Source organism: Bison bison, unplaced genomic scaffold (genome assembly GCF_000754665.1).
Source record: "Bison bison bison isolate TAMUID 2011002044 unplaced genomic scaffold, Bison_UMD1.0 scf7180017864372, whole genome shotgun sequence".
NCBI classification, from domain to species: domain Eukaryota; kingdom Metazoa; phylum Chordata; class Mammalia; order Artiodactyla; family Bovidae; genus Bison; species Bison bison.
This window is the reverse complement of record NW_011494944.1, coordinates 2731975-2759487: the sequence shown is the minus strand read 5'-3', so window position 1 is coordinate 2759487 and position 27513 is coordinate 2731975. Positions and strand designations below refer to the sequence as shown.

The window sequence follows — 27513 nt, the reverse complement described above, 5'->3', positions numbered from 1 at the left end:
AGCTTAGTAAAGAATCTGCCTGCAATGTAGGAGACCCAGGTTTGATCCCTGGGTCGAGAAGATTCCCCTTGAGAAGGGAGTGGCTACCCACTTCAGTGTTCTTGTCTGGAGAATTCCATGGACAGAGGAGCCTGGTAGGCTACAGTCCATGTGGTCACAAAGAATCAAACATGACTGAGTGACTAACAACACTTTTACTTTAGTCTATATACATTTTGCCACATCTTTACTGCTACCAAATGCATTTGGGAATATGGAAAAGATTCTCACGTTTAAGCGTGGTGAATTCCATCTGTGTATAGTAAGTTCTACATTTAAAAAAAAATCAAAATCATCTTAGCCAGACTATTACTGAGTCATAAAAACCAGTGAAATAATGCACTTGCAGCAGCACGCATGGACCTCGGGCTCATCACACTAAGTGAGGTGAGGTGGAGAAAGACAAATGTGGTGTCACTTACAAGTGGAGGCAGAGAAAGACAAATGTGGTACCACTTACAAGTGGGATCTAAAAAAAAAGAAATGATACAAATGCACTTATTTACCAAAAAGAAATAAAATGTGGCTTCCAAAGAGGAAAGGTAAGAGGATAAATTAGGAATACGGGATTAACATGCACATATTACTATATATAAAATAGATGACCAATAAGGGCCTACTATATAGCACATGGCAGCCCACTCCAGTACTCTTGCCTGGAAACTCCCATGGACGGAGGAGCCTGGTAGGCTGCAATCCTTGGGGCCGCTAAGAGTCAGGCATGACTGAGCGACTTCACTTTCACTTTTCACTTTCATGCATTGGAGAAGGAAATGGCAACCCACTCCAGTGTTCTTGCCTGGAGAATCCCAGGGACGGGGGAGCCTGGTGGGCTGCTGTCTATGGGGTCGCACAAACTCAGACACGACTGAAGCAACTTAGCAGCAGCAGCAGCATATAGCACAGGGAACTATATTCAATATTTTGCAATAACCTATAAGGAAAAATATTACCTAACCCTGACCTCTGACCACCTCGTAGAGACAGACAACTGATCTAAGCTGTACCAATTTTTGAAACTTGAATGGACTGACACCAGTTGAAGCTGCTACCTTGATGGAAGTGTCCGTAATCTCCAGTTGCTGAGGCCTCCATGGACTGTGACCATTGGACATTGTCAACATTAGGTCACAGCGGTGGGGATGGGAGAGAGGTTTACTGCTGCTTCAAGGCCAGAATCTGGCCAGTGGGTGGCCATGGCTAGGCCTCTGGAGTTCTCTGCAGGACACAGCCCTCAGTCTGTTCCCATACTCCCAACTCACCTGGCAGCCCTGTGGCTAGAGGACCCCAGGGAGAAAGCTATGACTTGCCTTTCACCACACTCTCTGCCCCAGGACCACTGCCAGGCTGACAGAGCTGAGCAGGACCTTTAATTTGCACTAATGATTCCATGCTAAGAATCACGTGCTGATAATCGTGGACTAATGGCTGAAAGCACATTCTGCCCTGTTACAAACATAATCTGGAAAAAAATGTGTGTATATGTATAACTGAATCACTTTGCTGCACAATTGAAACTAGCACAACATTGTAAATCAACTATACTTCAATTTTTAAAGTTTATTTTTAATACTCTGATGAAACTTTTGTTCTGTGTAATCCATAAATATTGCTTCAGAAGTATTACCAATTAAATTAAGTTTGATACTACAATACTACCTTAATAAATAAAAAGTTCCTTCATTGAATTATTCATAATACTAAAACATTAGGGCTTCTCTGGTGGCTCAGATGGTAAAGAATCTGTCTACATTGCAGGGTTAGATCCTTGGGTCAGGAAGATCCCCTGGAGAAGGGAATGACTACCACTCCAGTAAGCTTGCCTGTTGAATCCCATGGACAGAGGAGCCTGGCTGGCTACAATTCATGGGGTCACAAAGAGTAGGACTCAACTGAGCAACTCACAAAATATTAGAACAAAAATTCAAAGTTGGTAACTCAAATTGAATATAACTAAGCATACATATTTTGGGTCTTAGTGCATCTTAATAATTTTGAATAGCAGATAAAATTAAATTTTATACAGGAGGGATTAGATCTGATAGAGTGCCTAAAGAACTATGGATGTAGGTTCATGGTATTGTATAGGAGGCGGTGAGTGATTTCCAAGAAAAAGAAATCAAAAAAGGCAAAATGGTTGTCTGAAGAAATCTTACAAATATCTGAGAAAAGGAGAAGCAAAAGGCAAAGGAGAAAAGGAAAGATACACCCATCTGAATGCAGAACTCCAAAGAATAGCAAAGAGAGATAAGAAAGGGTTCCTAAGTGAACAATGCAAAGAAATTTTCCCATTCTATGAAAAACTAGAGATGGGAAAGACTAGAGATCTCTTCAAGAAAATTAGAGATACCAAGGGAATACTTCATGCAAAGATGGGCACAATAAAGGACAGAAACAGTATGGACCTAACCAGAAGTGGAAGGTATTAAGAAGAAGTGGCAAGAATACACAGAACTACACACAAAAAAATGTTAATGACCCAGATAACCATATGGGGGCTTCCCTTGCAACTCAGTCGGTAAATATTCTGCCTGCAATGCAGGACACCGGGTTCTATTCCTGGGTCAGGAAGATCCCCTGAAGAAGGAAATGGCAAACCGCACCATTATTCTTGCCTGAAGAATCCCATGGACTGAGGAGCCTGGCAGGCTAACGTCCATGGGGTTGCAAAAGTTGGACATGAATTAGTGAGTAAACCAGCACCATCAACCACCATGATGGGACTCACTTAGAGCCAGACATCTGGAAGTATGAAGTCAAATGGGCCTTTGGAAGCATCACTACCAACAAAGCTAATGGAGGTGCTGGAATTTCAGCTGAGTTTTTTCAAATCCAAAAAGACGATGCTGTAAAAGTGCTGCATGCAATATGCCAGCAAATTTGGAAACCTCGGCAGTGACCACAAGACTGGAAAATGTCAGTTTCATTCCAATCCCAAAACAGGGCAATGCCCAAGAATGTTCAAACTATAGAACAACTGAACTCATTTCACATGTTAGCAAAATAATACTCAAAATTTTCCCAGCCAGTCTTGAACAGTATATGAACTGAAAAATTCCAGATTTTCGAGCTGGATTTAGAAAAGGCAGAGGAATCAGAAATCAAATTTCCAGCATCTGTTGGATCATAGAAAAAGCAAGAGGATTCCAGAAAAGCATCTACTGGTTCCTTGACTATGCTAAAATTTTTTATTCTGTGAATCACAACAGACTGTGGAAAATTCTTAAAGAGATGGTAACCAGACCCCCTTATCTGCACCCTGGAGAACTTGTATGCAAGTCAAGAAGCAACAGTTAGAACCCAACATGTAACAATATATGGGTGCAAAATTGTGAAAGGAGTATATCAAGGCTGTATATTGTTAACCTGCTTATTTAAATTCTATGCAGAGTACATCATGCAAAATGCTGGGCTGGTTGAAGCATAAGCTGGAAAAAGATTGCCAGGAGAAACATCAATAACCTCAGATATGCAGATGACACCACTTTTATGACAGAAAAGTGAAGAGTAACTAAAGAGCCTCTTAATGAAAGTGAAAGAGGAGAGTGAAAAAGCTGGCTTAAAAAACTCAACATTTAAAAAACAAAGACCATGGCAATCGGTCCCATCACCTCATGGCAAATAAATGGGGAAACAATGCAAATAGTGACAGACTTTATTTTCTTGGGCTCCAAAATCACTGCAGATGGTGACTGCAGCCATGGAATTAAAAGACACTTGCTCCTTGAAAGAAACACTATATGACAAACCCAGACACCATATTAAAAAGCAGAGACTACTTTGCCGACAAAGGTCCATCTAGTCAAAGCTATGGTTTTTCCAGTAGTCATGTATGGATGTGAAAGTTAAGCCATAAAGAAGTCTGAACACCAAAGAATCGATGCTTTTGAGCTCTGGTGTTGGAGAAGACTCTTGAGAGACCCTTGCACTGCAAGGAGATCAAACCAGTCAATTCTAAAGGAAATCAATCCTGAATATTCATTAGAAGAACTGATGCTAAAGCTGAAGCTCCAATACTTTGATCACCTTATGCAAAGAGCTGAAGATTGAAGGCTGGAGGAGGAGGGGATGACAGAGGATGAAATGGTTGTGTGGCATCACGGACTCAATGGACATGAGTTTGAGCAAGCTTCGGGAGTTGGTGAAGAACAGGGAAGCCTGGCATTCTACAGTCGATGGGGATGCCAAGAGTAAACATGACTGAGCGACTGAACAACAACAAAAATAACAACTTGAGCCATTTAATGAAATTAATGTATTATATAATTATCATTAGGTAAAAACAAGAGACCATTACAAGGCATCAAAATTCCATTTTTTGAAAATTACAACTTCTCTGGAACTGTGCTGAATCAGTTGGATGCACCTTCTTTGGTTATCTTCCTTCTCCTTTGTACTTTCAAACTCATTTTAGTCTTTATGAAAACATGCTATTGCCTGAAAATCAGGACAATATTGCTTTATCAAATTGTGAGTGCTGAAGTCTATATTTCAATTTTTAATGCTGAAAAGTTATAGAGATCATTTCATATCAAGTTTAAGAACTAAAAGATAATAAAGAAAAATTAATGCTACAATTCTTTCAAGATAAAGAATCCCTAGGAAAAGTGGCAAGAAAAGTTAAAAGAAAGAAAAAAATTAAATTAAAAATCAATCAGCATGCTAATATCTATGTACGTGTTATGAGCTGTGGGCTCATATGTGTTATTCCCTATGGGCTTTACTTAGCTCTCCAATGCTAATTAAATTAAAAGAAATGGAAAGATAAGTTTCCTAAATTTCCAATATCTGTTTATTTTATCTGAATACTTGCTAAATATAATCAAAAATTTGTACAGTTGTTTTCAAAGTGGCATCCTAGAGTGACAACTGTAACTTAATTTTCATTATGATTAGAATATTATATTAGTTCAAGCTTCAATGTCTGGATTATTATATTTGCCTTCCAATTCAGCTTTCTGGATTTATAACCTCCTATTACAATCTACTCAGGAGTAATCATTATAACATAATAATCTAGTGGTGCCCCATCTCAGACCCTCTAGAGGTTCCCTCAGCACCTATATGGCACAGAGAAACATTTATGATACGGCATAATTTACTTAATATAATTATGACATTGTCCATTCTGTCACCTTTCTTTTGAAAGGAAACCCCTATCCCCTCCCATTTTCCTTCTCACCAGTATGCATCCTTCATGAGTCAGCTTCAACATCACCCTCTTTCTCTGTTTTCAGCACATGCCCCTCATAGATTTAGTCACTTTGTTTGATTGGTTTAACAGAAGCTGTCAATGGCCCACGCATGTTCCTCAGAGTAAGTATTCACTCTGGTCAACTACCCTCTGCTAGTAACTGCAGTCTCACTGAACAGCCTTATATCAGAGTTGCAGAGAACTCGTTGCTTGGAGGCAGGAAGTGCAGAAAATATGCCCCCATCCACAGCATCACTGACCAAGAACTCTCAGGTTTTAGTGTGTGAAATTACCAGTCTCATCACTCTCAGGATCAGTAACTCTGGGGAACACAGTTTTGTGTCATTTCCCAGAATTTTCCCTGTGGATTAAGTTCTAGTTCTCTTAATTGTAGCTGGTTAACTGTCTAGTCAAGGCTATGGTTTTTCCAGTGGTCATGTATGGATGTGAGAGTTGGACTGTGAAGAAAGCTGAGTGCCAAAGAATTGATGCTTTTGAACTGTGGTGTTGGAGAAGACTCTTGAGAGTCCCTTGGACTGCAAGGAGATCCAGCCAGTCCATTCTAAAGGAGATCAGTCCTGGGTGTTCTTTGGAAGGACTGATGCTAAAGCTGAAACTCCAATACTTTGGCTACCTCATGAGAAGAGTTGACTCATTGGAAAAGACTCTGATGCTGGAGGGATTGGGGGCAGGAGGAGAAGGGGACAACAGAGGATGAGATGGCTGGATGGCATCACCAACTCAACGGACATGAGTTTGGGTGAACTCCGGGAGTTAGTGATAGACAGGGAGGCCTGGCGTGCTGCGATTCATGGGGTCGCAAAGAGTCGGACACAACTGAGTGACTGAACTGAACTGAACTGAACTGCGATTCCTTTATTGGCTTCCATCTCTTCTCTGCCTCACTTCCACTTCCTCACTTCCCCACTAGTATTACTTTAAGGTCTCAGACAGAAACTATTTATACCTGAAACTTTGTCTCTAGGTGTTTTTTTTTTTTTTTTCTTCTTTTCCTTATAGAATCCACAGTAAAACTTTCAAACCAGAAGTATCGTGTGGGATTCTGGAGTTGAATGGCATGTTGGCCATATGACATAAAGACCACCTGGCATGTTGTAACAAAAAAATTACAAGACTCTCTCTTGTGGTGAAGTAGAAAGGTGTAAGGGGATACATGCCTCTCATCAGTTTCTCCAGGATTTGAGAACTATAGTGACACTCATAATGACAATGACTACTGAGTTGACAGTTTTGCAAGTATTGTCAGTGCTCTCAGAAAAAGAACTGATGAGCCCAAGCCTAAATAAGAAGTTCTCCATGACAGTATTTAAAGACACTCTCCTTTTTTAAAGTTAGAGAGGAGACTGGACTGAAAAAATGGACCTTTTGTTTGACTGTAATAGTAGTTGACTTGTAGATACTTACTGCAAAGCAACAGCAAATCTCTCTTTTATAACTCCAAGGTCTGAGAGGAAAAAGGTAGGATCCTAAAACCTGAACTTGGGAAAGAAAGTGTATTGTTTTTTTTTGTGCAGAGATCACATAGATGCCTTATCTGAGATTAGCACTCCAAAATACATGTATGTTCCTTCAAAATTTTCCTTCATCTTATGGTTTCTAGACCACTGTGTTCAAGACCAGACATGCCCTAACTGAAAAAGCATTGTCTCTGATTTAAGAAAAGTAGGATTATTCATCAAAAGGGTAACAAAAACTGGCTAATATTTCCAGTTAGAAATTAAGAGAACATATCTAGGAATGAGTGTTGAGTACACTGGACAGGAATGCGTCTGAAATATAAGGTACGCTTGTTATTTAGTCACTAAGTCGTGTCTGACTCTTTTTCAACCCTATGGACTGTAGCCTGCCAGGGACCTCTGTCCATGAGATTTTCCAGACAAGAATACTTGAGTGGGTTGCCATTTCCTTCTCCAGATTATCTTCAAGGAGGAGGGATCGAACCTGAATCTCCTGCATTGGCAGGTGGATTCTTTACCACTGAGCCACCAGGGAAACCCATAAGGTACACAGGAGATGCTAAAAATATGTTTACACAAGCAAATGACTTTACATTTAAACATTTGTGTTTTGGGTGCAATTCCAAATTTATTCTTAATGGTGCTACTAGCGCCACCTGGGAAGCCTGTGCATAATTACATGCGTCTCTAAAAGTTCTTGTAATTTCAGAAAATAAAAATATATATTAAATAGGAAAATAATACTCTCAAATAAATCAATGTTTAAATTACACAATGGTTATAAAATGTAAATCAACAAACTTAAAAACTTAAATGGAAATGCACACAATATGATTAATTAAAAAAAAAAATAGTCTTGAAAGTTATCCAGCACAGTGATCAAAGATGAATGCACTTTATTACCATCTTGCCTTATGCCCAAGTGATTGTACTGACTTTCAAATCATTCTGATGTCCATCATTTAACACCTGGCATTAGTTGAATCTCTTTTCCAATTAAAGTGTAAAAAGTTTACTCACGTATAAATAATACATTTAAGATACGTACATACTCCACTTACCCTGACTTGACCCACAAAGGCATTGGCTTCTTCTTCTACCACTGACAGATTTCTGGGCAGATAGGGATCAAAGACTGGTGCGTTGTCATTGACATCTGTCACCACCACGTTTACCGTGGCAGTCGAGGTCTTAAAGAAAAAAAAAAGTGATTAAATGTGAGAGGAGTTATTTTTATTTTGATGTCAGTTAATTGGTTATCTGGGCATTTGTCTATCTGAAAAGCATTTCATTACCATTCCTATTCCTTAGCTTTCCAAAAAAAGACAAGGAAAAAAAGGAAGCTCGCAATCTTCAAACACCTCAAAAATAAATAAATAAAAGTCAGATGGGAAAAACAAATGATGACATTAAAGGGCAAGCATCTTCTTGAAAATGTCAAGTATTTCCTGGAGGCTTACCTTCAGAAAGTGCTTTTACCTTTATCTTGTTCACATTTTATGGATGGTAAGCTTTTATTTATATACACATGCACCTCTTTTTTCTCTGAAATGTAACATTTCTGGAGTTTTTACCATGTACATGTTGCAGTGTTCAAAAATATAACTAGTACATTATAAGATAACATGGTATACCAAATGGGTATTTTCAGATAAGGAAATACTACCAGAAAATACTACATTAGTAATTTTCTAGATACACATCTAAACCAAAAGTTTGAGTATCATACACTGCAAATTAAAAAAAAAAAAAATACCTTATGGTTATACAGCCTAAGGAAATGGTAAGTGCGCAACCCTACCAGTGGTATGTACTTCCTGGTTAAAAGGTGAAATCCCTGGCCTGATGCAACCTGAGACTATAATTTAGGTCAATGACTTTTGCATAATCAAGGAACATCTTCATACCTGATGCAAATGGAAACTGCTTTTTCTAATCAAAGCCTGAGTATAGTTTATGACCTCCACCCATCTCTGTCACATGGTGGGGAAGATCACAGAAGGCTGAGACCAAAATCAGACAAAGCAAGGATGCTAGTCTGGAAAATGAAAAACCCATAACAGGCAAATAATAAGTAGGAGGAAAAAGCAGGACGAAACTATCATGGGTGAATTATTTACATTTCTTTTTATAAAATACAAAAAATTATCCTAATCTGTTTAAGTAAGGTGAGTGAAAGACTAGAGAACTGAACATAAAGAAACGACTTAAAGGAAGTGAATCTGAAGAAATTTTGCAGTGGTCATGGGACTATGGATGTCAAAAAACTGGATTTCCCAGATAATGACTATGGTGTGATAAGTCACCTAAAACCAGATATCTTGGAGTGCAAAGTCAAGTAGGACTTGGGAAGCAACCCTATGAACCAAGTTAGTGGAGCTGGTGGAATTCAAGCTGAGAAATGTCAAGTCCTAAAAGATGATGCTGTTGAAGTGCTGCATTCAACATGCCAGCAAATTTGGAAAACTCAGCAGTGGCCACAAACTAGAAAAAGTCAGTTTTCATTCCAATGTCAAAGAAAGACAATGCCAAAAAATGTGCAAACTACCACACAATTGCACTCATTTCACACCCTAACAAAGAAATACCCCAAATTCTCCAAGCTAGACTTCAACAGTTTGTAAACCGAGAACTTCCAGATGTTCAACCTGCCTTTTAGAAAAGGCAGAGAAACCAGAGATCAAATTGCCAACATCCATTGGATCATAGAAAAAGCAAGAGAATTCCAGAACATCTACTTCTGCTTCACTGACTACGCTAAAGCCTGTGACTTGTGTATCACAACAAACTGTGGAAAGTTCTTGAAGAGATGGGAATACCAGACCACCTTACCTGCCTCCCATGAAACATATATGCAGCTCAAGAAGTAAGTTAGAACTGTCATGGAACAATGGACTGGCTCAAAATTGGGAAAGGAGTATGTCAAGGCTGTATATTATCACCCTGCTTATTTAACTTATATGCATAGTACATCATGCGAAAACCTGGGCTGGATGAAGCACAAGCTGGAATCAAGACTGCTGGGAGAAATAACAACAAATTCAGATATGCAGATGACACCACTAATGGCAGAAAGTGAAGAGGAACCAAAGAGTCTCTTGATGAAGAGAGGACAGTGAAAAAACTGGCTTAAAACTCAATATTCAAAAACGAAGATTATGGCATTCGGGTCCCATCATTTCATGCCAAAGCAATGGGGAAAAAATGGAAACAGTGACAGACCTCATTTTGGGGAGACCCAAAATCACTGCAGGTGGTGACTGCAACCACGAAATTAAAAGACACTTGCTCTTTGGAAGTAAAGCTGTGACAAACCTAGACAGCATATTGAAAAGCAGAGACATTGTTTTGCTGACAAAGGTCTGTCTAGTCAAAGCTATATTTTCCAGTAGTCAAATAACCTGTGGAAACAGTCAACTTGGTTTCCTAAGTGCTTCACCATATTTATACACAAATTACCTTCCACCCACTGTCCCCTGACCTCAAAAAAGTGGCAACAAGGTCTTAAATGGTAGAAGACCTGCCAGGCTGAGCTGGTGATAGACGCAATGAAATACGTCTTACACTAAGTTAGATTTAACTTTCCTCATAAATTGGGTAAGAAAGCTAATCCCAGGTGTCTATTATTCTATCAAGTCAAAAGTTTCAGCTGCATAACAAGTTCAGAGTATAGTTTCATCAGTTAAAAGAGCTCATTCAAGAAGAAATACACTTCGAGTAATTTTAAGCAGCTTTTCCAAGTGAAAAAAAAAAGATTAATTCACGAATTAATGGTTGTAACAAACCATTTCAGAGAGTAGAACTATAAGGTTTTCTCAATTTCTTTAGTACTATTTTTAAAACCCTTTCCCCAAGAGAGTACTCACCCCATCTGGCCTGCCATCAGAAGCAGTGATGATCAGAATGTAGCGGTCAGTGCTCTCCCTGTCCAGGGCTTTCCCTAAGGTTAGAATCCCAGTACTAGTGACAGAGAAAACAAATAAACAGATGAGGCACAAAAAGATATTACATCACTGGGAGTCTTCCTACTAGTGTGAACTACTCTTTTTTTTTTTTGAGAACTACTCTTGATAGTTTCTTTTTTTCCCCCTTCCACAAACATAGCTTGCATATTTAAGATGTTTGTTTCTAGGATTCATGCTGAAAATTGAAAAAGGCTTTTAAAGCTGTTGAGCTTCTTAGCAATAATGAAAAATTGCCAAACTAAATAAGGTAACTGGGTTGATTCTATAGCCTCCAAGGGTTGGGGGCGAGGGGGTGGTGGATATTGCCTAATTCATCCCAGAAAGAAAGATATCTATCTTGTTGTGATTATTTCCAAGGTAAAAGAGTCCATTAATCTTTAGCAGTTCCAAAATCCTATGAGTAAAGAAGTCGTTTTTTTAATATAGCAATATATCACCACTCCCATTCATTGTCACATATGTGACCACTATGGAAATGCAAATATCTACATTTCACCTTTGATAAAACTTAGAGATTAAAATTTATTTTTCCTTTTTTTTTTAAAACAAATTTCAATATGACTGAGGCTTATTGTAGAAAATTGGAAAATACACAGTAGAATTATCAAAATTTTCACAGATATTGTGGGTTATGTTTTAGTATTTCTTTTTTATTTTCTATTATAACCATATTTAAATACATTATAATTACTTTCAAAAGAGCACTTAGGCTTCATATTTACATTCTTTTCAAGATAATATAACTTTATGAGCACTCATTCTCTCATTTTATATTTTATAAAAACAAATGCTTTTGTTGATATACTACAATTTAACCATTTTGTTATTCTCTTAAGATTTAGACATTTCTTAAGCATTGTGTATAATGGGAGATGATCAGCCTTTGTGAAAATTCTCATACTTAGAGTATTTTTAAATCAACCTTTTCACTGTTTAGAATACATACTTTGAAACATTTAAGATTTTATCCTCCCAAGTAATTTGTTTTATAACAGTCTGTCACTTATAATGTTCTTTTAAACAAATTCTACATTTATGTCTTAGATATTCCAGTTTAATATTGTGTATGACATTTTAATTAAGGCCTAATAAGCATCTACTTTGAGGAGAGGTTACATTGATTTAACAAAACATTAAAATATTCAAGTATAAAAGCACATTGTTTCTGATAGATAAAAAGCTTTCATTTTAATGCAAGTGCTTTTGTCCCTACAGTGAAATTTAAACAATTCACACCACATATGCTAGTTGAGTACAGAGAGTCAATGCCAAGGAATCAAGATCAGAGTTTCAGTTATTCTATTTGTTTTATTGTTGTTATTGATATGGATTAAAAACAAATGTTTTAAACGTATGTTATGACTATAAAAACTTGACTTTGCGTCTGGTGCATCTTAAAATGTTTTGTTAAATAACTGAAAACCAATTCCCAGAGTAGTTCATAATAATCAGGTTTGGATCAACTTCCCACACCAAATGGTTTGAATAATCTCATTCTAAAATGACGTTCTAAGAGAAAAGTAAGGCATTTATTACTTCTGAGACTTATTCACAAGTTAACTTAAGAAATAGAAAACCTGAAAACTTAATCCACAGTACAATGAAAGGAAGAAAAAAAATTGAGTTATTGTTTTCCATTTTCCTCCTCAGTTTAAAGTTCAAGACTATATCATTCCTTGTATATTAAATTAGAAAATCACTAGAAATTTATATTTCATAAGAATTTAGAGCCATATTATACCTAAATAGCTTATTTTTCATGGCCTCGTGATTATTATGGAAATAGTCCTTTGCTTAAGATGATATGTGCCTTGTGTTCCAGTGTAGTAGAGACAGGATACTTGTGAGATGGAAAAATAGAGAAAGAATAGGTAATTGTCTTTTGGTATTTATAGCTGAAAGACTAGTTTATGAGTCCACACAAGCATCCTTTCGTGAAATTCCAGAAATAACTGAAAAGGAGGACTCTGCTATCTGCTGGATGGAAGCTATAGGGCACAATACATTAGGCTACATTTAGGAATGCAGCAAATATTATCAGTAATATACTAAAAATACGTAAGACTCCCTCCTGGTAAAACATCAGTAATAGTGCTAATTGAATTTTACATAATTGAAAATCTATTGCACAGGACAAAATCAGTAAAAATGGTGACCCAGACAGCTTGAAAAGATGTTTCAACACTCTCCAAAAAGGGTCGAAAAATGAAGCATCTTTGATAGGACTCTAGAAAATAGTCAAACGTTGACAGCGCCCAAATGGAGGTAGATTTAAGGAAAAGGGAACTTTAAAAATTGCTAATAATAAAGATTTGTTCCCTTTTTACTCGTCCTTGCCCCATCTCTTCCTGACTTAGAGTGGTCTTAAGAATGGTGATCAGCACCCCCAGTGTGATACTCTAGTCCTTGTGTCTGAGGCAGCAAAACTACCCTTATTCACAAAGTATTGGATTTGTCTATTCCAACTGGTCTTAAAGGCTGCCTGAAGGGATAACATAGCTTTTGTCTTCGTTTTGCCTAAAAAGCAGAATTCACTCAAGGCGAATAAGCAGTGGGTATTCCTGGAAAACAGTGTAAGTCAGGGAGCAATCTGCAGTCACCTAAGGCAACAGATTGTGTTTGAGGCATAAGAAAACCAAAAGCCTGGAATGGAAAACTGAGTAGAGACTTTCTTGGAAATTTAGGGCATTCAAAAATGCCTAAGTATACTGGTAAATAGAATTGAGAGTCCGTATATGAACCTATATGTCTGTGACCAAATGATTTTCAAAAGAATGCCAAGATCATTCAATAGTGAAAGAAAAGTCTCTTCAACAAATGATTGCTGGGGCAACAGGAGCTCTACATGCAAAAGAATGTATTAAAAAACCATACTAAAAAAACTCAAAATGGATCAACAATCTATATGTAAGTACTGAAACCATAAAACTCTTAGACAAAAACATAGAAATAAATCATGATTTGGAGTTTGACAATGGAATCTTAAATATGATAACAAAAGCATGAAGAGCAAGAGGAAAAACTATATGTTGGACTTCCTCAAAGTTAATTTTTTGTGTATGAAACTATAATATCAATAAAGTGAAAAAATCCTACAAAATGGAGAAAATATTTACAAGTCATATATCTGATAAGAGTCAGTTCCCCACATACATAAAGGACTTGGTACAACTCAAAAACAAAAGAAAAAAACAATTCAATTAAAAAATAGGTAAAGGATTTGAATAGGTATTTCTCCAAAGAAGATACACAAATAGCAGATAAGCACATGAAAACATGCTCAACATCATTAGTCATCAGGGAAATAACAAATCAAAATTACAATGAAATAGTACTTCATACTCACTAGGGTGGCTACAATTAACAAAACAGGTGGGAAAAATAATGTGTTGATGAAAACACGGAGGCATAAAAACCCTTCTACATTGCTGGTGGGAATGTAAAAAGGTTCAGTCACTATGGAAAACAGTTTGACAGTTCCTCAAAAAGTAAATAATTACAATATTATGACCCAGCAGTTACAATTCTGGGTATATATTCAAAAGAACTGAAAAAAGTTGCTTAGTATTGAAAAGTACACACACACACACACACACATATATACAGTATCAACAATAGCCAAAACAGAAAAGCAGTCCAAATTTTCACCAATGTATGAATGGATAAGCAAATTGCTGTGTATACATGTAACAGAATATTACGCAGTTGCAAAAAGAAATGAAGTGCAGAGACACGGTTCAACATGGAAGAACTCTGAAATCTTTAGGCCTAGTGAAAAAAAAAGACACAAAATGTCACCTATTGTGTCCTTCTGTTTATAGGAAATATCTGAAATAAAAAAATACATAGAAGTTGCACATAATTAGGTGATTGCCAGTGGCCGAGGAGAAGGGCAAGTAGGGAGTAACTGCTTAACGGGTTTGTGTTTCCTTTTGGGATGATGACCATGTTATGGAATTAGATAGAACTGATAGTTGTAGAACATTGTGAGTCTACTAAATGCCACTGAATTTCTGACTTTAAAATAGTTAATTTTATACTATGTGAATTTAACCTCAATTATATTAACTATATTGCACAGAATTCCCTCACCAAATACTAAGGCTATAGTCCTAAAATGTACTGTGTTTGAGAAAACCAAGCTCTTTTAGACAATGAATTGGTTTGCCAAAGCATAAAAATTGTGTTCAAATGTTGTTTATACAATGTAGATTAAAAATAGTAGAGGGTATTTACTGCTAAACCGTATCTACTGCCAAACAAACCAACCTGCTATTTTAGTGTTCATTTTCTCCAAATGCATAATTTATTAGGAACTAATACCCCACCAGCATAATTGTGCACTGACAGAGATTATCTCACAGGTTTCATGCTTTGTGTTCTATTCTTCCTTTAATCTTTTTCAATACATTCTACTAGTTGTGATTAACATTATTTACTCTTACAAGTGTCTGTCTTTCACAGACTCATCATGCTGATATGGGCATCATTTTTTCAGGCCTTAAAATGATAGAGATGTTAGAGTGTACTTCAAAATGTGTAATTGTTTCTAGTTTGATATGGCATTCCATGTTAAGCAGTAATTAGTGATTAACAAATACAGACCAATAGAAAGAGTTAGATACTGGTAGTAGTTTAGGGAGAAAGATGATGGAGACATGAACTAGTAGTGTGAAAAGGATGATTGAGTATGTATTTTGAGAGTAGAGCTGACAGAAAAAAAATGCATATCATCTTTCTTATATATTAATCTTCAGTGTAGTTTAAATTGACATGAAAAACATAATCAAGCTTTAAATATAGTGTCAAATTTAATTCGTCACAAAGAAAGAAATAAAAATGCCAGTGAAGATGTAAAATCTTCAAAGACAATTCTAACAAGGGGCAGAAATAACTCTGGCTTCTTCTATTTAGCACTTAGCGTTTAAGTGTTACATCACATGCCTTGTGCTACAATGGTGATAATCAATAAGAATTCCTCAATCTCCTGCAATAAATAACTTATATATTGGTCATAATAGTTACAGAGGAAGTTTCTTTACATCTTGCTTAAATGTTTACTTAATAGTGAATGTTTGCTGAACAAATATTTGATGAATAATATACTAGAACAGACACAAAGTTATTAATGCATTATGCTGCAGAACCATAAAGATCTAACCATTTAATACATGGTGCTAAATGATCTGCATAATGGATGATTGTTCTCTTTAAGGAACAAGGATTTTTCTGTAAAGAAGTTTTTTCCCTGGCCATATGACTAATCCACTAATCTAATTAAAACACATATAACAATTCAACACTTAGTCAATCCGTACTAGCATTGAGATTCATTACTACTAACATTTTTAACAAATTATAAAAATGTTTTGGTATATTTTTATTTCAATGGAGAAAAGATAAATTAATGGTATCATAATGATTATTGCTAACAATGGCATTATAGAATAAAATAATATAATGTTTAATATAAACAATAAGCATGTACTTCTTTTGTTTTAAGAAGGAAAATGTAACCAAGATCACTACTTAGATGAATTGAAGCATCTGATAAGAGAGAACATAAATTGTTTTCTATTATTTTTGGAGGGAGTACCCGAATTATTCAAATCCTTAAAACTTACACAGAAGTGGTGATGCAAATTTGCACAAGTATCCCAGAAGTATCAAAGGAAGCAGGAATTAAAGTATCAATTTTCTTCCATTTCAAATGTGTTGAAATATATTGCTAAGGGTCTAGACCAGCCTATACATATCAATGGGAATAAGAGCAATGTGTTGGCTGAAATAAAATCACCATAAGATAAAAGGCAATGTGCTCAGTGTACAGATCCTGAATCAAGAATGATCATTGAAAGAGACCATGCAATCATCATAGAGACCTGACCTATTCTAGCTGCCTGGAAGCAGTTTGCATTCAAGGATATTTCTGTCTGATTAGCTCAATTCAGACAAAGAGGACGCTGCATTTGTATCTTTCACACCTTAAAGAACCTCTGATTCTCAGTTAGGTTTTTGTCTGTTTGGCCTCAAAATCATAAATGAGAAAGTAGAAGAGAACCACTTGCTACGGTAGCAGCATGAGTGAGAGTGTCTTTGATAAAACTGGTAGCTCATTAGATTTCACATCCAGCAGTTGTAAAATCCTTCATCATCAAGAGAAAAACAGATAAACACAGGAATGGAAATCCTTAACAGAGAATAGTGGTGAAAGTTTCATTATTTTCTTATTTTTATCGCCTTTATTAACATATAATTCACGTATCATTGAATTCACCCATTTGAAGTGTAAATTCAATGATTTTATTTTTTTTTCTAATTTTATTTTATTTTTAAAACTTTACATAATTGTATTAGTTTTGCCAAATATCAAAATGAATCCACCACAGGTATACATGTGTTCAATGATTTTATTAATTTAAGTATCACCAGAATCAATTTTTAGAATATTTGACCACTGTATACATTAGTATCCACTCCCTATTCTCTGCCACCTCCCAGCCTCAGGAAATGTGTAGTCTAATTTGTCTCTATGGATTTGCCTATTTTGGACATCTAATACAAATGGAATCATACAAAATGTGTTCTTTTGTGGTTTCTTTCATTTAGTATCTTATTTTCAAGGTTCATGCATGTTTCAGTACTTAATTCTCTTTACTGATGAATAATATTCCACCACATGAATACACATTTTGTTAATTTATTTCATCTACAGACAAACATTTGGGTTGTTGTCCACATTGTGCCATTTTAAATAATTCTGTTATAAACATTTTTTGTCCAACTTCTTAAGTGGACACGTGTTTTCATTTGTCTTGAATAGACACAAGTGGAATTGCTGAGTTATATGGTAACTCTGCTGCTGCTGCTGCTAAGTCACTTCAGTCGTGTCCAACTCTGTGTGACCCCATAGACGTCAGCCCACCAGGCTCTCCTGCCCCTGGGATTCTCCAGGCAAGAACACTGGAGTGGGTTGCCATTTCCTTCTCCAAATGTGAGAAATAGTTTTACAGAATGTACATATTACATTCCCACCAGAAATATATGAGAATTTTGATATTTTTACCTCCTCACCCGTACACACTATTTCCTTTGTTTTTCATTATAGCCATTCTCAGCGGATGTGAAGTGGTATTTCATGATTCTAATTTGCATTTCTCCAGTGACTGGTGATTATGAGCATGTTGCATGTGCTTATTGACCATATACATATCTTTGGAGAAATGTCTATTTAAAGTCTTGTTCATTTTTATTTAGATTATTGATCTATTTTCAAGATATAGTTCTTTACATATTCCATATATGTCCCTTGTCACATACATTATCTAAAATATTTTCTTTCATTCTGAGAGGCTGTCTTTCAAATCCATGATCATGCCATTTGAATCATTTTTTTTTTCAAATTTTGATGAAGTGCAACTTATTGGTCTTCTCATCACTTTTGCTTTTTGTATCATATCTAAGAAAGCATTGCCTAATCTAAATTATAATTTACATCTGTATTTTCTTCTACATTACATAGTTTAACCTTTTATATTTAGGTCTATGATTCACTCTGAGTTAATTCCTACAAATAGTGTGAGATAAAGGTCCAACTTCACTCCTTTGTGCACTGTCCCAGCTTTTTTGTTGAAAAGATTATTCTTTTCTAATTGGATTGTCTTGGCCCTTTCTTTTGGAAATCAATGGACTATAAATATAAGGGATTATTTTTGGACTCTTAAGTTTTTCCTTGTTATCCAGACATATTCTTATGCTAGTACCATGCAGTCTCAATTATTGTTAAAATGCCTCTTTTACAAAGTTTTCTTTCTTTAAGGATGATTGCAAATTATAACTAATTTATGATTTGTATGTACCTATCATGGAAAATTCAAAATATGTGTCTTTCCATTTTTTAAATGGAAGCTTATTCATCTGTGAAGTCTAAAACTCTGGGAAATACTGTTTCCAGGCATACAAATTCATGGCTGTACCATCCTTGTCAATGCAAAATTTCAGGTGTTTCTTAAAAGATCGTGACCATCCACAGTTCTCTTGATACATCATTGTGCACCACGTGCTCCTGAGACTGAAGCAGAGCTGGACTAAGTTGCCAAAATTTTCACTTTGCACTCATCAGCTACATTTAGATTTCCATCCTTTCAGGGAGTAAAACCACTCAGGACCACAGAGAAAACATCAGAGAGATAACAAGAACATCTCTTTGACAAGCAGCCACGTGTGACAGCAGAACGGCCACTTTGCTATTGCAGAAGAGAAACAAAGCAAACTTCAATGCCTTCTTTAATGCCTGCTGTCAGTTTTCTCAATGGTTATGACTGAAATTACCTCTGATATGTTCAGAGATGTGAGTAGAATGACATGAACACAGACCTAAAAGAGGCTTAGCATGGACATGAAATATTTTTATCTTAGCTTTTCTAGAATATACCTGTTACTCAAAAATTGAAGGATAGACTTTGGTGACACCTTAAATGCATTTGAATTATACTTTATCTTACAAAATTCCCTTTGAATGAACAATTTAGTGCCAAGTTACTTTTTGTAGAAATACTTTTGTTATGAATAGCTGACAGCTTTAAAGGAATCTAATTAATCCCAGGTTATAACTCCAAATGAAATGTTTCCACCTCAGTGGATTTTACCTAGTAAAAATATTTAAAATAAATAGTATGATTTATACTGAGTATAAATCCTGAGTATGATTTCTGAATTCAGAATTATCCACCCCCCACCCCTAGCTCTCACTAATATATGTATGAAAAAAAGTAAAATAAAACTACAGACAGCTGAAAGTCTTTGATTAAAAGTCTGTTCTCTTGCTACCAGTATATTGTTTAACACTTTAAAAATTAAAAAAGTAAACATTTAGAAATTATTAACTTACGTTTCTGAAAGATTGAAAACTCGCTGTGGATCTCCATTCTCAATGGCATATGTTATTGGGTCTCCCTCTCGATCAGTCGCCTTCAGAGAGAAAACATAAATTTAATTATCAAGTAATTGATATGGCTTCTATTCAGTACAGTATAATATAGATACTTGAAACTAATAGCACAGAAGGCCCATGATACCTTATAGAATAAAGATTAAAATATGTGCTAATGACTACATGTAAATACCAGATCCCAGCATTTCTACCACTCTTTTTCATCTGAAAGCTGCAACAGTGAATAAGAATAATATCCCCTGAATATATACATAATCTTATCAGGTGGGGAAATATAGTAATGATTTTCATAGAGTGTATTTAATCTTATATGAATAATTCAAACAAATATGTTAGACTCTACATAAATGTTTGCATTGTCAAAATAATTTAATATACTTTTTTTTTCTCTTTTTCTGCTCAAAATATATTGTCTATAAAACTTTATGGTTAAGATTTCTGAAACTGGAGCCAGAGAGCCTGAAATTAAAAACTGGGCTCTAGTTGCTAATTGTGTGATCATTTCTCAATATCCTCATTTGTAAAATGAAAACTATAGTAATTCAAAAGTTAATAGATGTTGAGAGGGTTAAGTGAAATAATCTGTGTTAAAACACATAGACTAACATCTGGCACATTGTTTCAGTAAATATTAACATTTTTTCCCTTCTTAAGTTATAGAAAACAAAATCTACAGCTTCTGCCTTTGAGTTCTGAGTTTCTCTTACCCAAAATAAAGATATACATTCTATATTGTGGCATTGGAGTCTGGGATTTTGCCACCTAAAATAGCCAATGATTTCCTTTTCGGTGATCCATTACATCCCCTTATGGAAGAGGGGTGAATAAAGAAATTGGGATGATATAAAAGGAATAAAAGAGGGATCTGCCTAAGTATGACCTCAAGAGGAGGGGAACTACTATTTATTTATGTTAGTTGGTTGGCAGATTCTAACCTCTCTGTTAGGCACTGCTCTGGAGTTTGCAGGAACTCCAGAAGAAAGTGGGGTTATATGGGGTCCTTTCAAAGACTGGACAACAACTATCCCAGCCATGAGAGGTTAAGTATGAAATCCCATTTCTGGACCAACAGGGAGCACTGTTTCTACAGGTAGATAAGATGGCTTAGACATGGATTTCAGGGTCCTAGTCATGGGACAGCTCTATCAGCTATCACAACAGATGGGTGGCCAGAAACCTCTGGACCACACTAATTCCAGAGTCCAAGGGCAACTGAATAATAATGTGAGTGTGTGTGTGTGTGTGTGTGTGTGTGTGTGTGAGTAGCTCAGTTGTGTTGAACTGTGACCCCATGGACTGTAGGCTGCCAGGCTCCTCTGTTCATTGGATTTTCCAGGCAAGGATACTGGAACGGGTTGTCATTTCCTCCTCCAGAGGATCTTCCTGACCCAGGGATAGAACCATATCTCTAGTATTTACTTAATGCAGGGCTTTGTGGACAAAGCTTTGTAGAAAGAAAGAAACTGAAGCCGCTCAGTCATGTCCAACTCTTTGCGACCTCATGCCTCCTCCATAGAGCCCCATGGCCCATTCATGGTGGGATTTTCCAAGCAAGAGTACTGGGGTGGGCTGCCATTTCCTTCTCCAGGGGATCTTCCCAACCCAGGGATCAAAGCCAGGTCTCCCACAATGCAGACAGCCACCATCTCGTGGCTTAGATGGTGGCTCAGAGCTTTGTAGAATTAGTTAAAAATGTCACCTTGGTAAAACACTTCCTTTGCATGACTTTCATAACTTCATATTTAGAATCAAACCTGACACCCACCAGAGACATTCACACATAATTTGTGCACACCAACACCCACAGACCCTACAGAGACTGAGACAGAACTATGTTTGAGTATCTCCTAAGGACGTATGGGTCAGCAGTGGATTGCTGCAGGGGTGGGGGCTCTGAGTGCAGTAGACCTGGGTATGGCATAAGCCCTCTTGGAGGAGATCGCCATTAACCCTACCACAGAGCTGCCAGAACTTGCACAGGACTGGGGAAATAAACTCTTGGAGGGCATACAGACTCTTGGAACCTTGTGCACACCAGGACCCAGGAGAAACGAGCAGTGACCCCACAAGAGACTGACCCAGACTTGCCTGTGAGTGTCCAGGAATCTCTAGCAGGGGCATGGGTTGGCAGTGGCCTGCTGCAGGCTTCAGGGCACTGAGTATAGCAATATGTTGCTGGGACCTTTAGAAGGAGGTCGCCATTATCTTCATTACCTCCACCATAGTTTGCTCTCAGGTCAAATAACAGGGAGGGAACTCAGCCCTGCCCATCAACAGAAAATTGTATTAAAGGTTTACTGAGCATGGCCCCGCCCATCAGAACAAGACCCAGTTTCCCCCTCAGTCAGTCTCTCCCATCAGGAAGTTTCCATAAGCCTCTTATCCTCCTCCATCAGAGGGTAGACTGAAAACCACAATCACAGAAAACTAACCAATCTGATCACATGGACCACAGCTTTGCCTAACCTAATGAAACTATGAGTCATGCCATGTAGGACCACCCAACACGGACAGGTTATGGTGGAGAGTTCTGACAAAACATGGTCCATTAGAGAAGGGAATGGCAAACCACTTCAGTATTCTTGCCTTGAGAACCCACTGGACATGAACTATAGACACACCTAATTTGAAATATTAAAATCCCCAACCCTGACCTCTCTGCTACTCTCCCACTGCTGCTTTCAGTCTTCATTATCTCAGTAAATAGCAGTAACTACAACTTTCTACCACTTGACCTTAACTGAACATTCTTAATCCCTAATGTAACCCTTTGGCTAATCCCACTGGGTCTATATTTAAAATATCTGCAGTATCTGGCTGTCTCTGAACTCCAGATACCATCTCCCTCATGGGTTTAAGTAATAATCATCTGACTAGTGCTCTTGCCTTCTCCCTTGTACCTTCACCATATCCCATTTTAATTAAGCAATGTGACCATTTTTCCCAGGTCAAGATTCTATTTTATTTTTTAATAAGGTTATTGCATTATTATATACACACACTCACAGACACACACAAAATCAAATACAATAAAATAGCAAAATACAATGAAACAACAAGATACTTATAATATATTTGAAATATTCCAGTTAATTTTAAATCTAAAATTTTAAAATTCATGAAATTAATTATAATGCAAGTGTAAGTGTAGAGACTAAGAAAGAAGATAAACACATACACACAGTCAATGGGATTGATAGCATATGATTTATATTTCCCCTTTGTTCTTGGTTCTTTCCCAGATACATATTAGCGAGAAAGATAAAATGGAATTACAAATGATACTTAACTTCCTCAAGAAACACAGAATTAAGCTGGATCTGGAGATATATTTTACCACTAAAAAGTTCACACTAAATGTTTTCTGTTGTTTTCCTCTTTCAGTCACTCATTTTTACCTATCATATTGTTACAGATTTATCAATGTCTCTTTGTTTTTGGCATGTGGTTGTTATAGTCTTTGAGAGACAATTTATTATATTGTGTTTTCATAAAAGCCAGAATAAACAGATTCTGAAGTAGGATAACTTTGTGCAAACAATTTTAAGTCCAAATTAATGTTAAACCTTGCTTCTAATGTATCAGATCTACTCTAATATTTAATATTATTTTCATCAGATTAGAGCACTGTGAATGTTGTGTTACTTTGTTTATATGTCATTATTTTGTTAAGTTACTAAAGTAATGGAGGAATTCCTACAGAATTCTCAGTGTTTTTTTCAGCCAAATTACTTTCAATCCCTGAGGTACTGTGGAATATTTCTTCAGTTATGTTTGACTATAAGCCAGTTATTTGCCTATTTCATTCATATGTGAGGCTGTGCCTTTATTGAAAACTTTGAAAACCCAGGATTTAGAAGAAAATCCTTATTTGATTGTTTTCTTCTTCTTATCCTCTTAGTCAATCCTTTGCTATTGTTTCAGGATCTGCAGCAAAAGGAATAGTAATTAGGGAGGATTCATAAATTCTTGGTCTACTAAACAAGGGGGAGTGGTGCTATCTGGATTTGAATTGTGAAACACATCCATTACTTCTGTTAGCATTTTGTAAAATACCATGTAGTTTACCATGTTAAACTACCATGATGTTGGTATCTATATATCAACATAAAAGTGGAGAAATAATGAACAATAATTCAAAAAAGCAGCAGAAACAATTATTCTGGGAGGATTAAGATTTGATAATGTACATATGTGTGATCTAACATATATTTCTAAAAACATTTAAAAATATATTAGTCTAACCAGCCTTCTCTAGACTTCCCTAGTGGCTCAGATGGTAAAGAATCTGCCTCCAATGCAGGAGACCCAAGTTCCATCTCTGGGTCAAGAAGACCCCCTGGAGAAGGGAATGGCTACCCACTTCAGGATTCTTGCCTGGAGGGTCATAAAGAGTCAGACACAACTAAATGACTAACACACATCACATCACACAGCCAGCCTTCCCTACATGATGAACAAAAATTTATATATGATATGGAATAGTGAATCCTTACATTAAAAGTTGCTGACTACTTATTATAATATCAGAAATTATATTTGCATGCCTTATTTCATTTAAGCCATGCAATAATCTTATAGGCAAATGGGAAATGCAAAAGACTTCAATTATATTACTCTTTCTCTCATCATTACAATTAGGGTTCTTTATAATTAATTGGAAGATATTTTTTATTTATTTAGAGATAATAGTGACTGTTTAATCTTTAAAAAGGAGATTCTACTATTAGTTAATATTTTCCATAATATAACAGATAGGAATTAGCCTTAGCACAAAAACATTTCCTATGCCTTTACTTTTGATCAATCAATTCCAAAAGGAGTCCTTTATTCAAGATCTAAGAGAAGTATGATAGCAATCATCTTCCCTGGGTTTATCATAGAGTTTTTGGGTAGGCCCTGGAGCCAGGAACCTGGGTTTCAGCACTCACTATACTACTGTCTCTTAGGCAAGACACCTAACTTCAAAACAAAGCTAATGGTAACATTAACAATACATGCTTGCTAACTCATTTCAGTTTTGTCTGATTCTTTGTGATCCCATGGACTGTAAGCCCACTAGGCTTCTCTGTCCGTGGGATTCTCCAGGCAAGACTACTGGAGAGGGTTGCCATGCCCTCCTCCAGAGAATTGTTCTGACCCAGGGATCTAACACATGTCTTTTATGTCTCCTGCACTGCCAGGTGGGTTCTTTACCATTAGCACCACCTGGTAAGCCCCAACATTAACAATATTCACTTATTAATTCAGAAAATATTTATTGAACATCTACACTGTATTCAACACTGGAACTTCAACAAGAACTACACAAAAATGCTTCCTTTGTGCAGTTTACAGATAGTGAGGGAGAGAGAGGAAAAAGAAAAATAATCAGTGTATAGGTATTTATATAGAATATATTATATAATTGCATATTTATATATGTAATATATCAGATTTAATATATAATTTATATATAAAATTTTATATAATTAACTATATTTATATAATATAGTTTTCAAATCCATATGAGTGCTATAAAAATATAAAATAATTCAGGAAGGACATATGGGAAGGCAAAGTGAAAATTTACACTTACATTGAGGTTTTCAGGAAAGCCATCAAAAAAAAATGTGAAAATTTGGCAACACTTGTAAAAGGTGAGAGAGCTATTCATGCAGGGAAGGTCCCTCCAAGAATAGAATAGAGCAAGTTAGAAGACCTCAGGTGGATACATGCCTAATGAGTTTGTGAAAGAGCAAGCAAGTGGAAGGCTTGCTCCTGTTTTGTTGGCCTCAGGTAAACAACCCGAGTTATTTAACCTGGATAGTTAGCAAGTAACGGAGTTCAGTCAGAGGTTCACTGATACGCGTTTAAGAGCATGTGAAATAAAATAAAGCTACCTTTTCTTTATTTTTCCTTGACAAAGAATATCTTTAAAGATCAAAGCAACTTTTCTTTCTAGTCTTCTCAGTAGATTACTCACTGCATGTAAATTCAAGTCACCAATTTTTCAGAAGCACCAACAGAAACCCAAGATTTATCTAAATAAGCAATGAGCTTAGACACAGGAAAATAGAAATTTTGAAAAAGAAAGCATATCTCTAAACTTCTCTTCATATTAAGATGAACACCGCCCTGAATACCATTTGATAGAGTACACTTTATGCTCACAGAATGATTTTACACATTTCACAGGACATTAAGGCAAAGTACCTGCCCTTAGGATTTTTTAAATAAATAAAATCAACAGACTTAGATGGTCTTTTCATGTTTAGGCAAACAAGTCCTTATTTATGTTATTAAATTGCTTGAGAGCAGGAACTGAAGCTTTCAGTTCAGGACAGCAGTGTTTCCAAAAAGGTATGTGCACTCTTGGGATTAAATTATTGGTCCTTTAACAAAGTAACAGTGTTTATGAACATATTTCAATATGACTTACTCTTCACATTTTTAGGTCGAGTTTTGTCATTTATGATTCTGATAAAAATTTCGTTTTTGAGATAAGTTCATTTGTGTAAAAAAAGTCAGTTTATTTGATTTAAAAAAATTAAATAATATGACAAATTATATGCAACATAGCATATCTGAAACTTTAAAATGCAGCTAATCTAGAAGGACACTGTGAGCATGATCATACCTTAAGAGTATTCACCCTGCCACATATGGTACTGTATTTAGCTACTTCAGTCACTTTCCCTCTTTCCTATATGATTATTAACACTTTCTCCTCAGGTCTCCAACTTATCCTACCACCTCTTTATTCTCATCTGATGACCCTGATTATAGTTTCACTGAGAAAATTGAAGCAATTTTCTGCAAATTCTTCTAATTTCATATATGTACATTATATATATATTTCGTATATATCATCCTGTAACCACACACTATATCTTTCCTCCTATTGCTGAAAATGTTCTATCTGATCAGGTTTCCCTGGTGGCTCAGTGGTAAAGAATCTGCCTGCCAATGCAGGAGATGCAGGATCAATCCCTGGGTCAAGACGATCACCTAGAGAAGGAAATGGCAACCCAATCCAGCATTATTGTCCAGCAACAGAGGAATCCAGCATGCTACAGTACATGGGGTCACAAAGAGTCTGATAAGTCTTAGTGATTGAGCATCCATAGTCTGATCTCCCTCTTAGGGCAAGATTTTGGGAGTTTTGCTTTCTACGTTTTCTAAATTGTTCTCATCCTCTCTAAAACAGGGGCTTCCCTGGGCTCAGACGGTAAAGAATCTGCCTGCAATGTGGGAGACCTGGGTCCGATCCCTGGGTCGGGAAGATCCCCTGAAGAAGTGCCGGGAGCCGGCGTGAGGAGCTCCGCCCGTGGCAAAGGTCATGAGGAAGGAGGCTCAGCATATGCAAAGGCAGAATCGAGCCTCAGGAGTCCCCCTGGATATTCTCGAGCATCTACCCCCCCAAAACCAGAGTCTGCCTACTTTATTGCTTTGTGCTCTCACCTCTGACTTTACAGGGGCTGTCCCCCACCACCATCTCACTCTCTCTGATAAAGAGTTAACTTACAGCTCCAATTAATAAAGTTCCTGGGCATTAGGAGTGTTTAAATCCAAACCCCTCAGATAGCTCTCTAACTCGCCTGACAAGTTTACCAGGACTCCTACAGCTATGCATACAATTGTTTACAGTCTCCCAGTTGGGAGACGCTGGGGAAGCTTAAGATATTCAAATAGCTTAGAACCTCTCAGAGAGTTAGAAACTGTCAGAATAAAACTAGTTAAAGATTTCATTGATGAGCCAATGCTTGCTGCCAAGTTTCCACATCCCCTGTATTGTATCCTTGAATGTGTATTAATTAATATAGTTGGTATGTAGAAAAAATAAGTAGTGGCCTTGGTGTTAGCAAGTTTAGCAAATTTATTACCTTAAGGTAATAAATTCTT

At 36.5% G+C, this 27513-nt stretch overlaps 1 protein-coding gene across 3 annotated transcripts in view; it reads right to left on the bottom strand.

Annotated features, from left to right (window-relative positions):
• Window positions 1-27513, bottom strand: part of PCDH15 (protocadherin-related 15) — a 1053047-nt gene that overhangs the window by 281466 nt on the left and 744068 nt on the right. For all 3 annotated transcript variants that reach the window (XM_010856569.1, XM_010856570.1, XM_010856571.1), the window contains exons 16-18: window positions 19567-19646; window positions 10578-10671; window positions 7773-7901 (exon numbers count right to left, since the gene is read on the bottom strand). In XM_010856569.1, the coding sequence (XP_010854871.1) occupies window positions 7773-7901; window positions 10578-10671; window positions 19567-19646 (303 nt within the window). The remainder of the gene's footprint in view (window positions 1-7772; window positions 7902-10577; window positions 10672-19566; window positions 19647-27513) is intronic.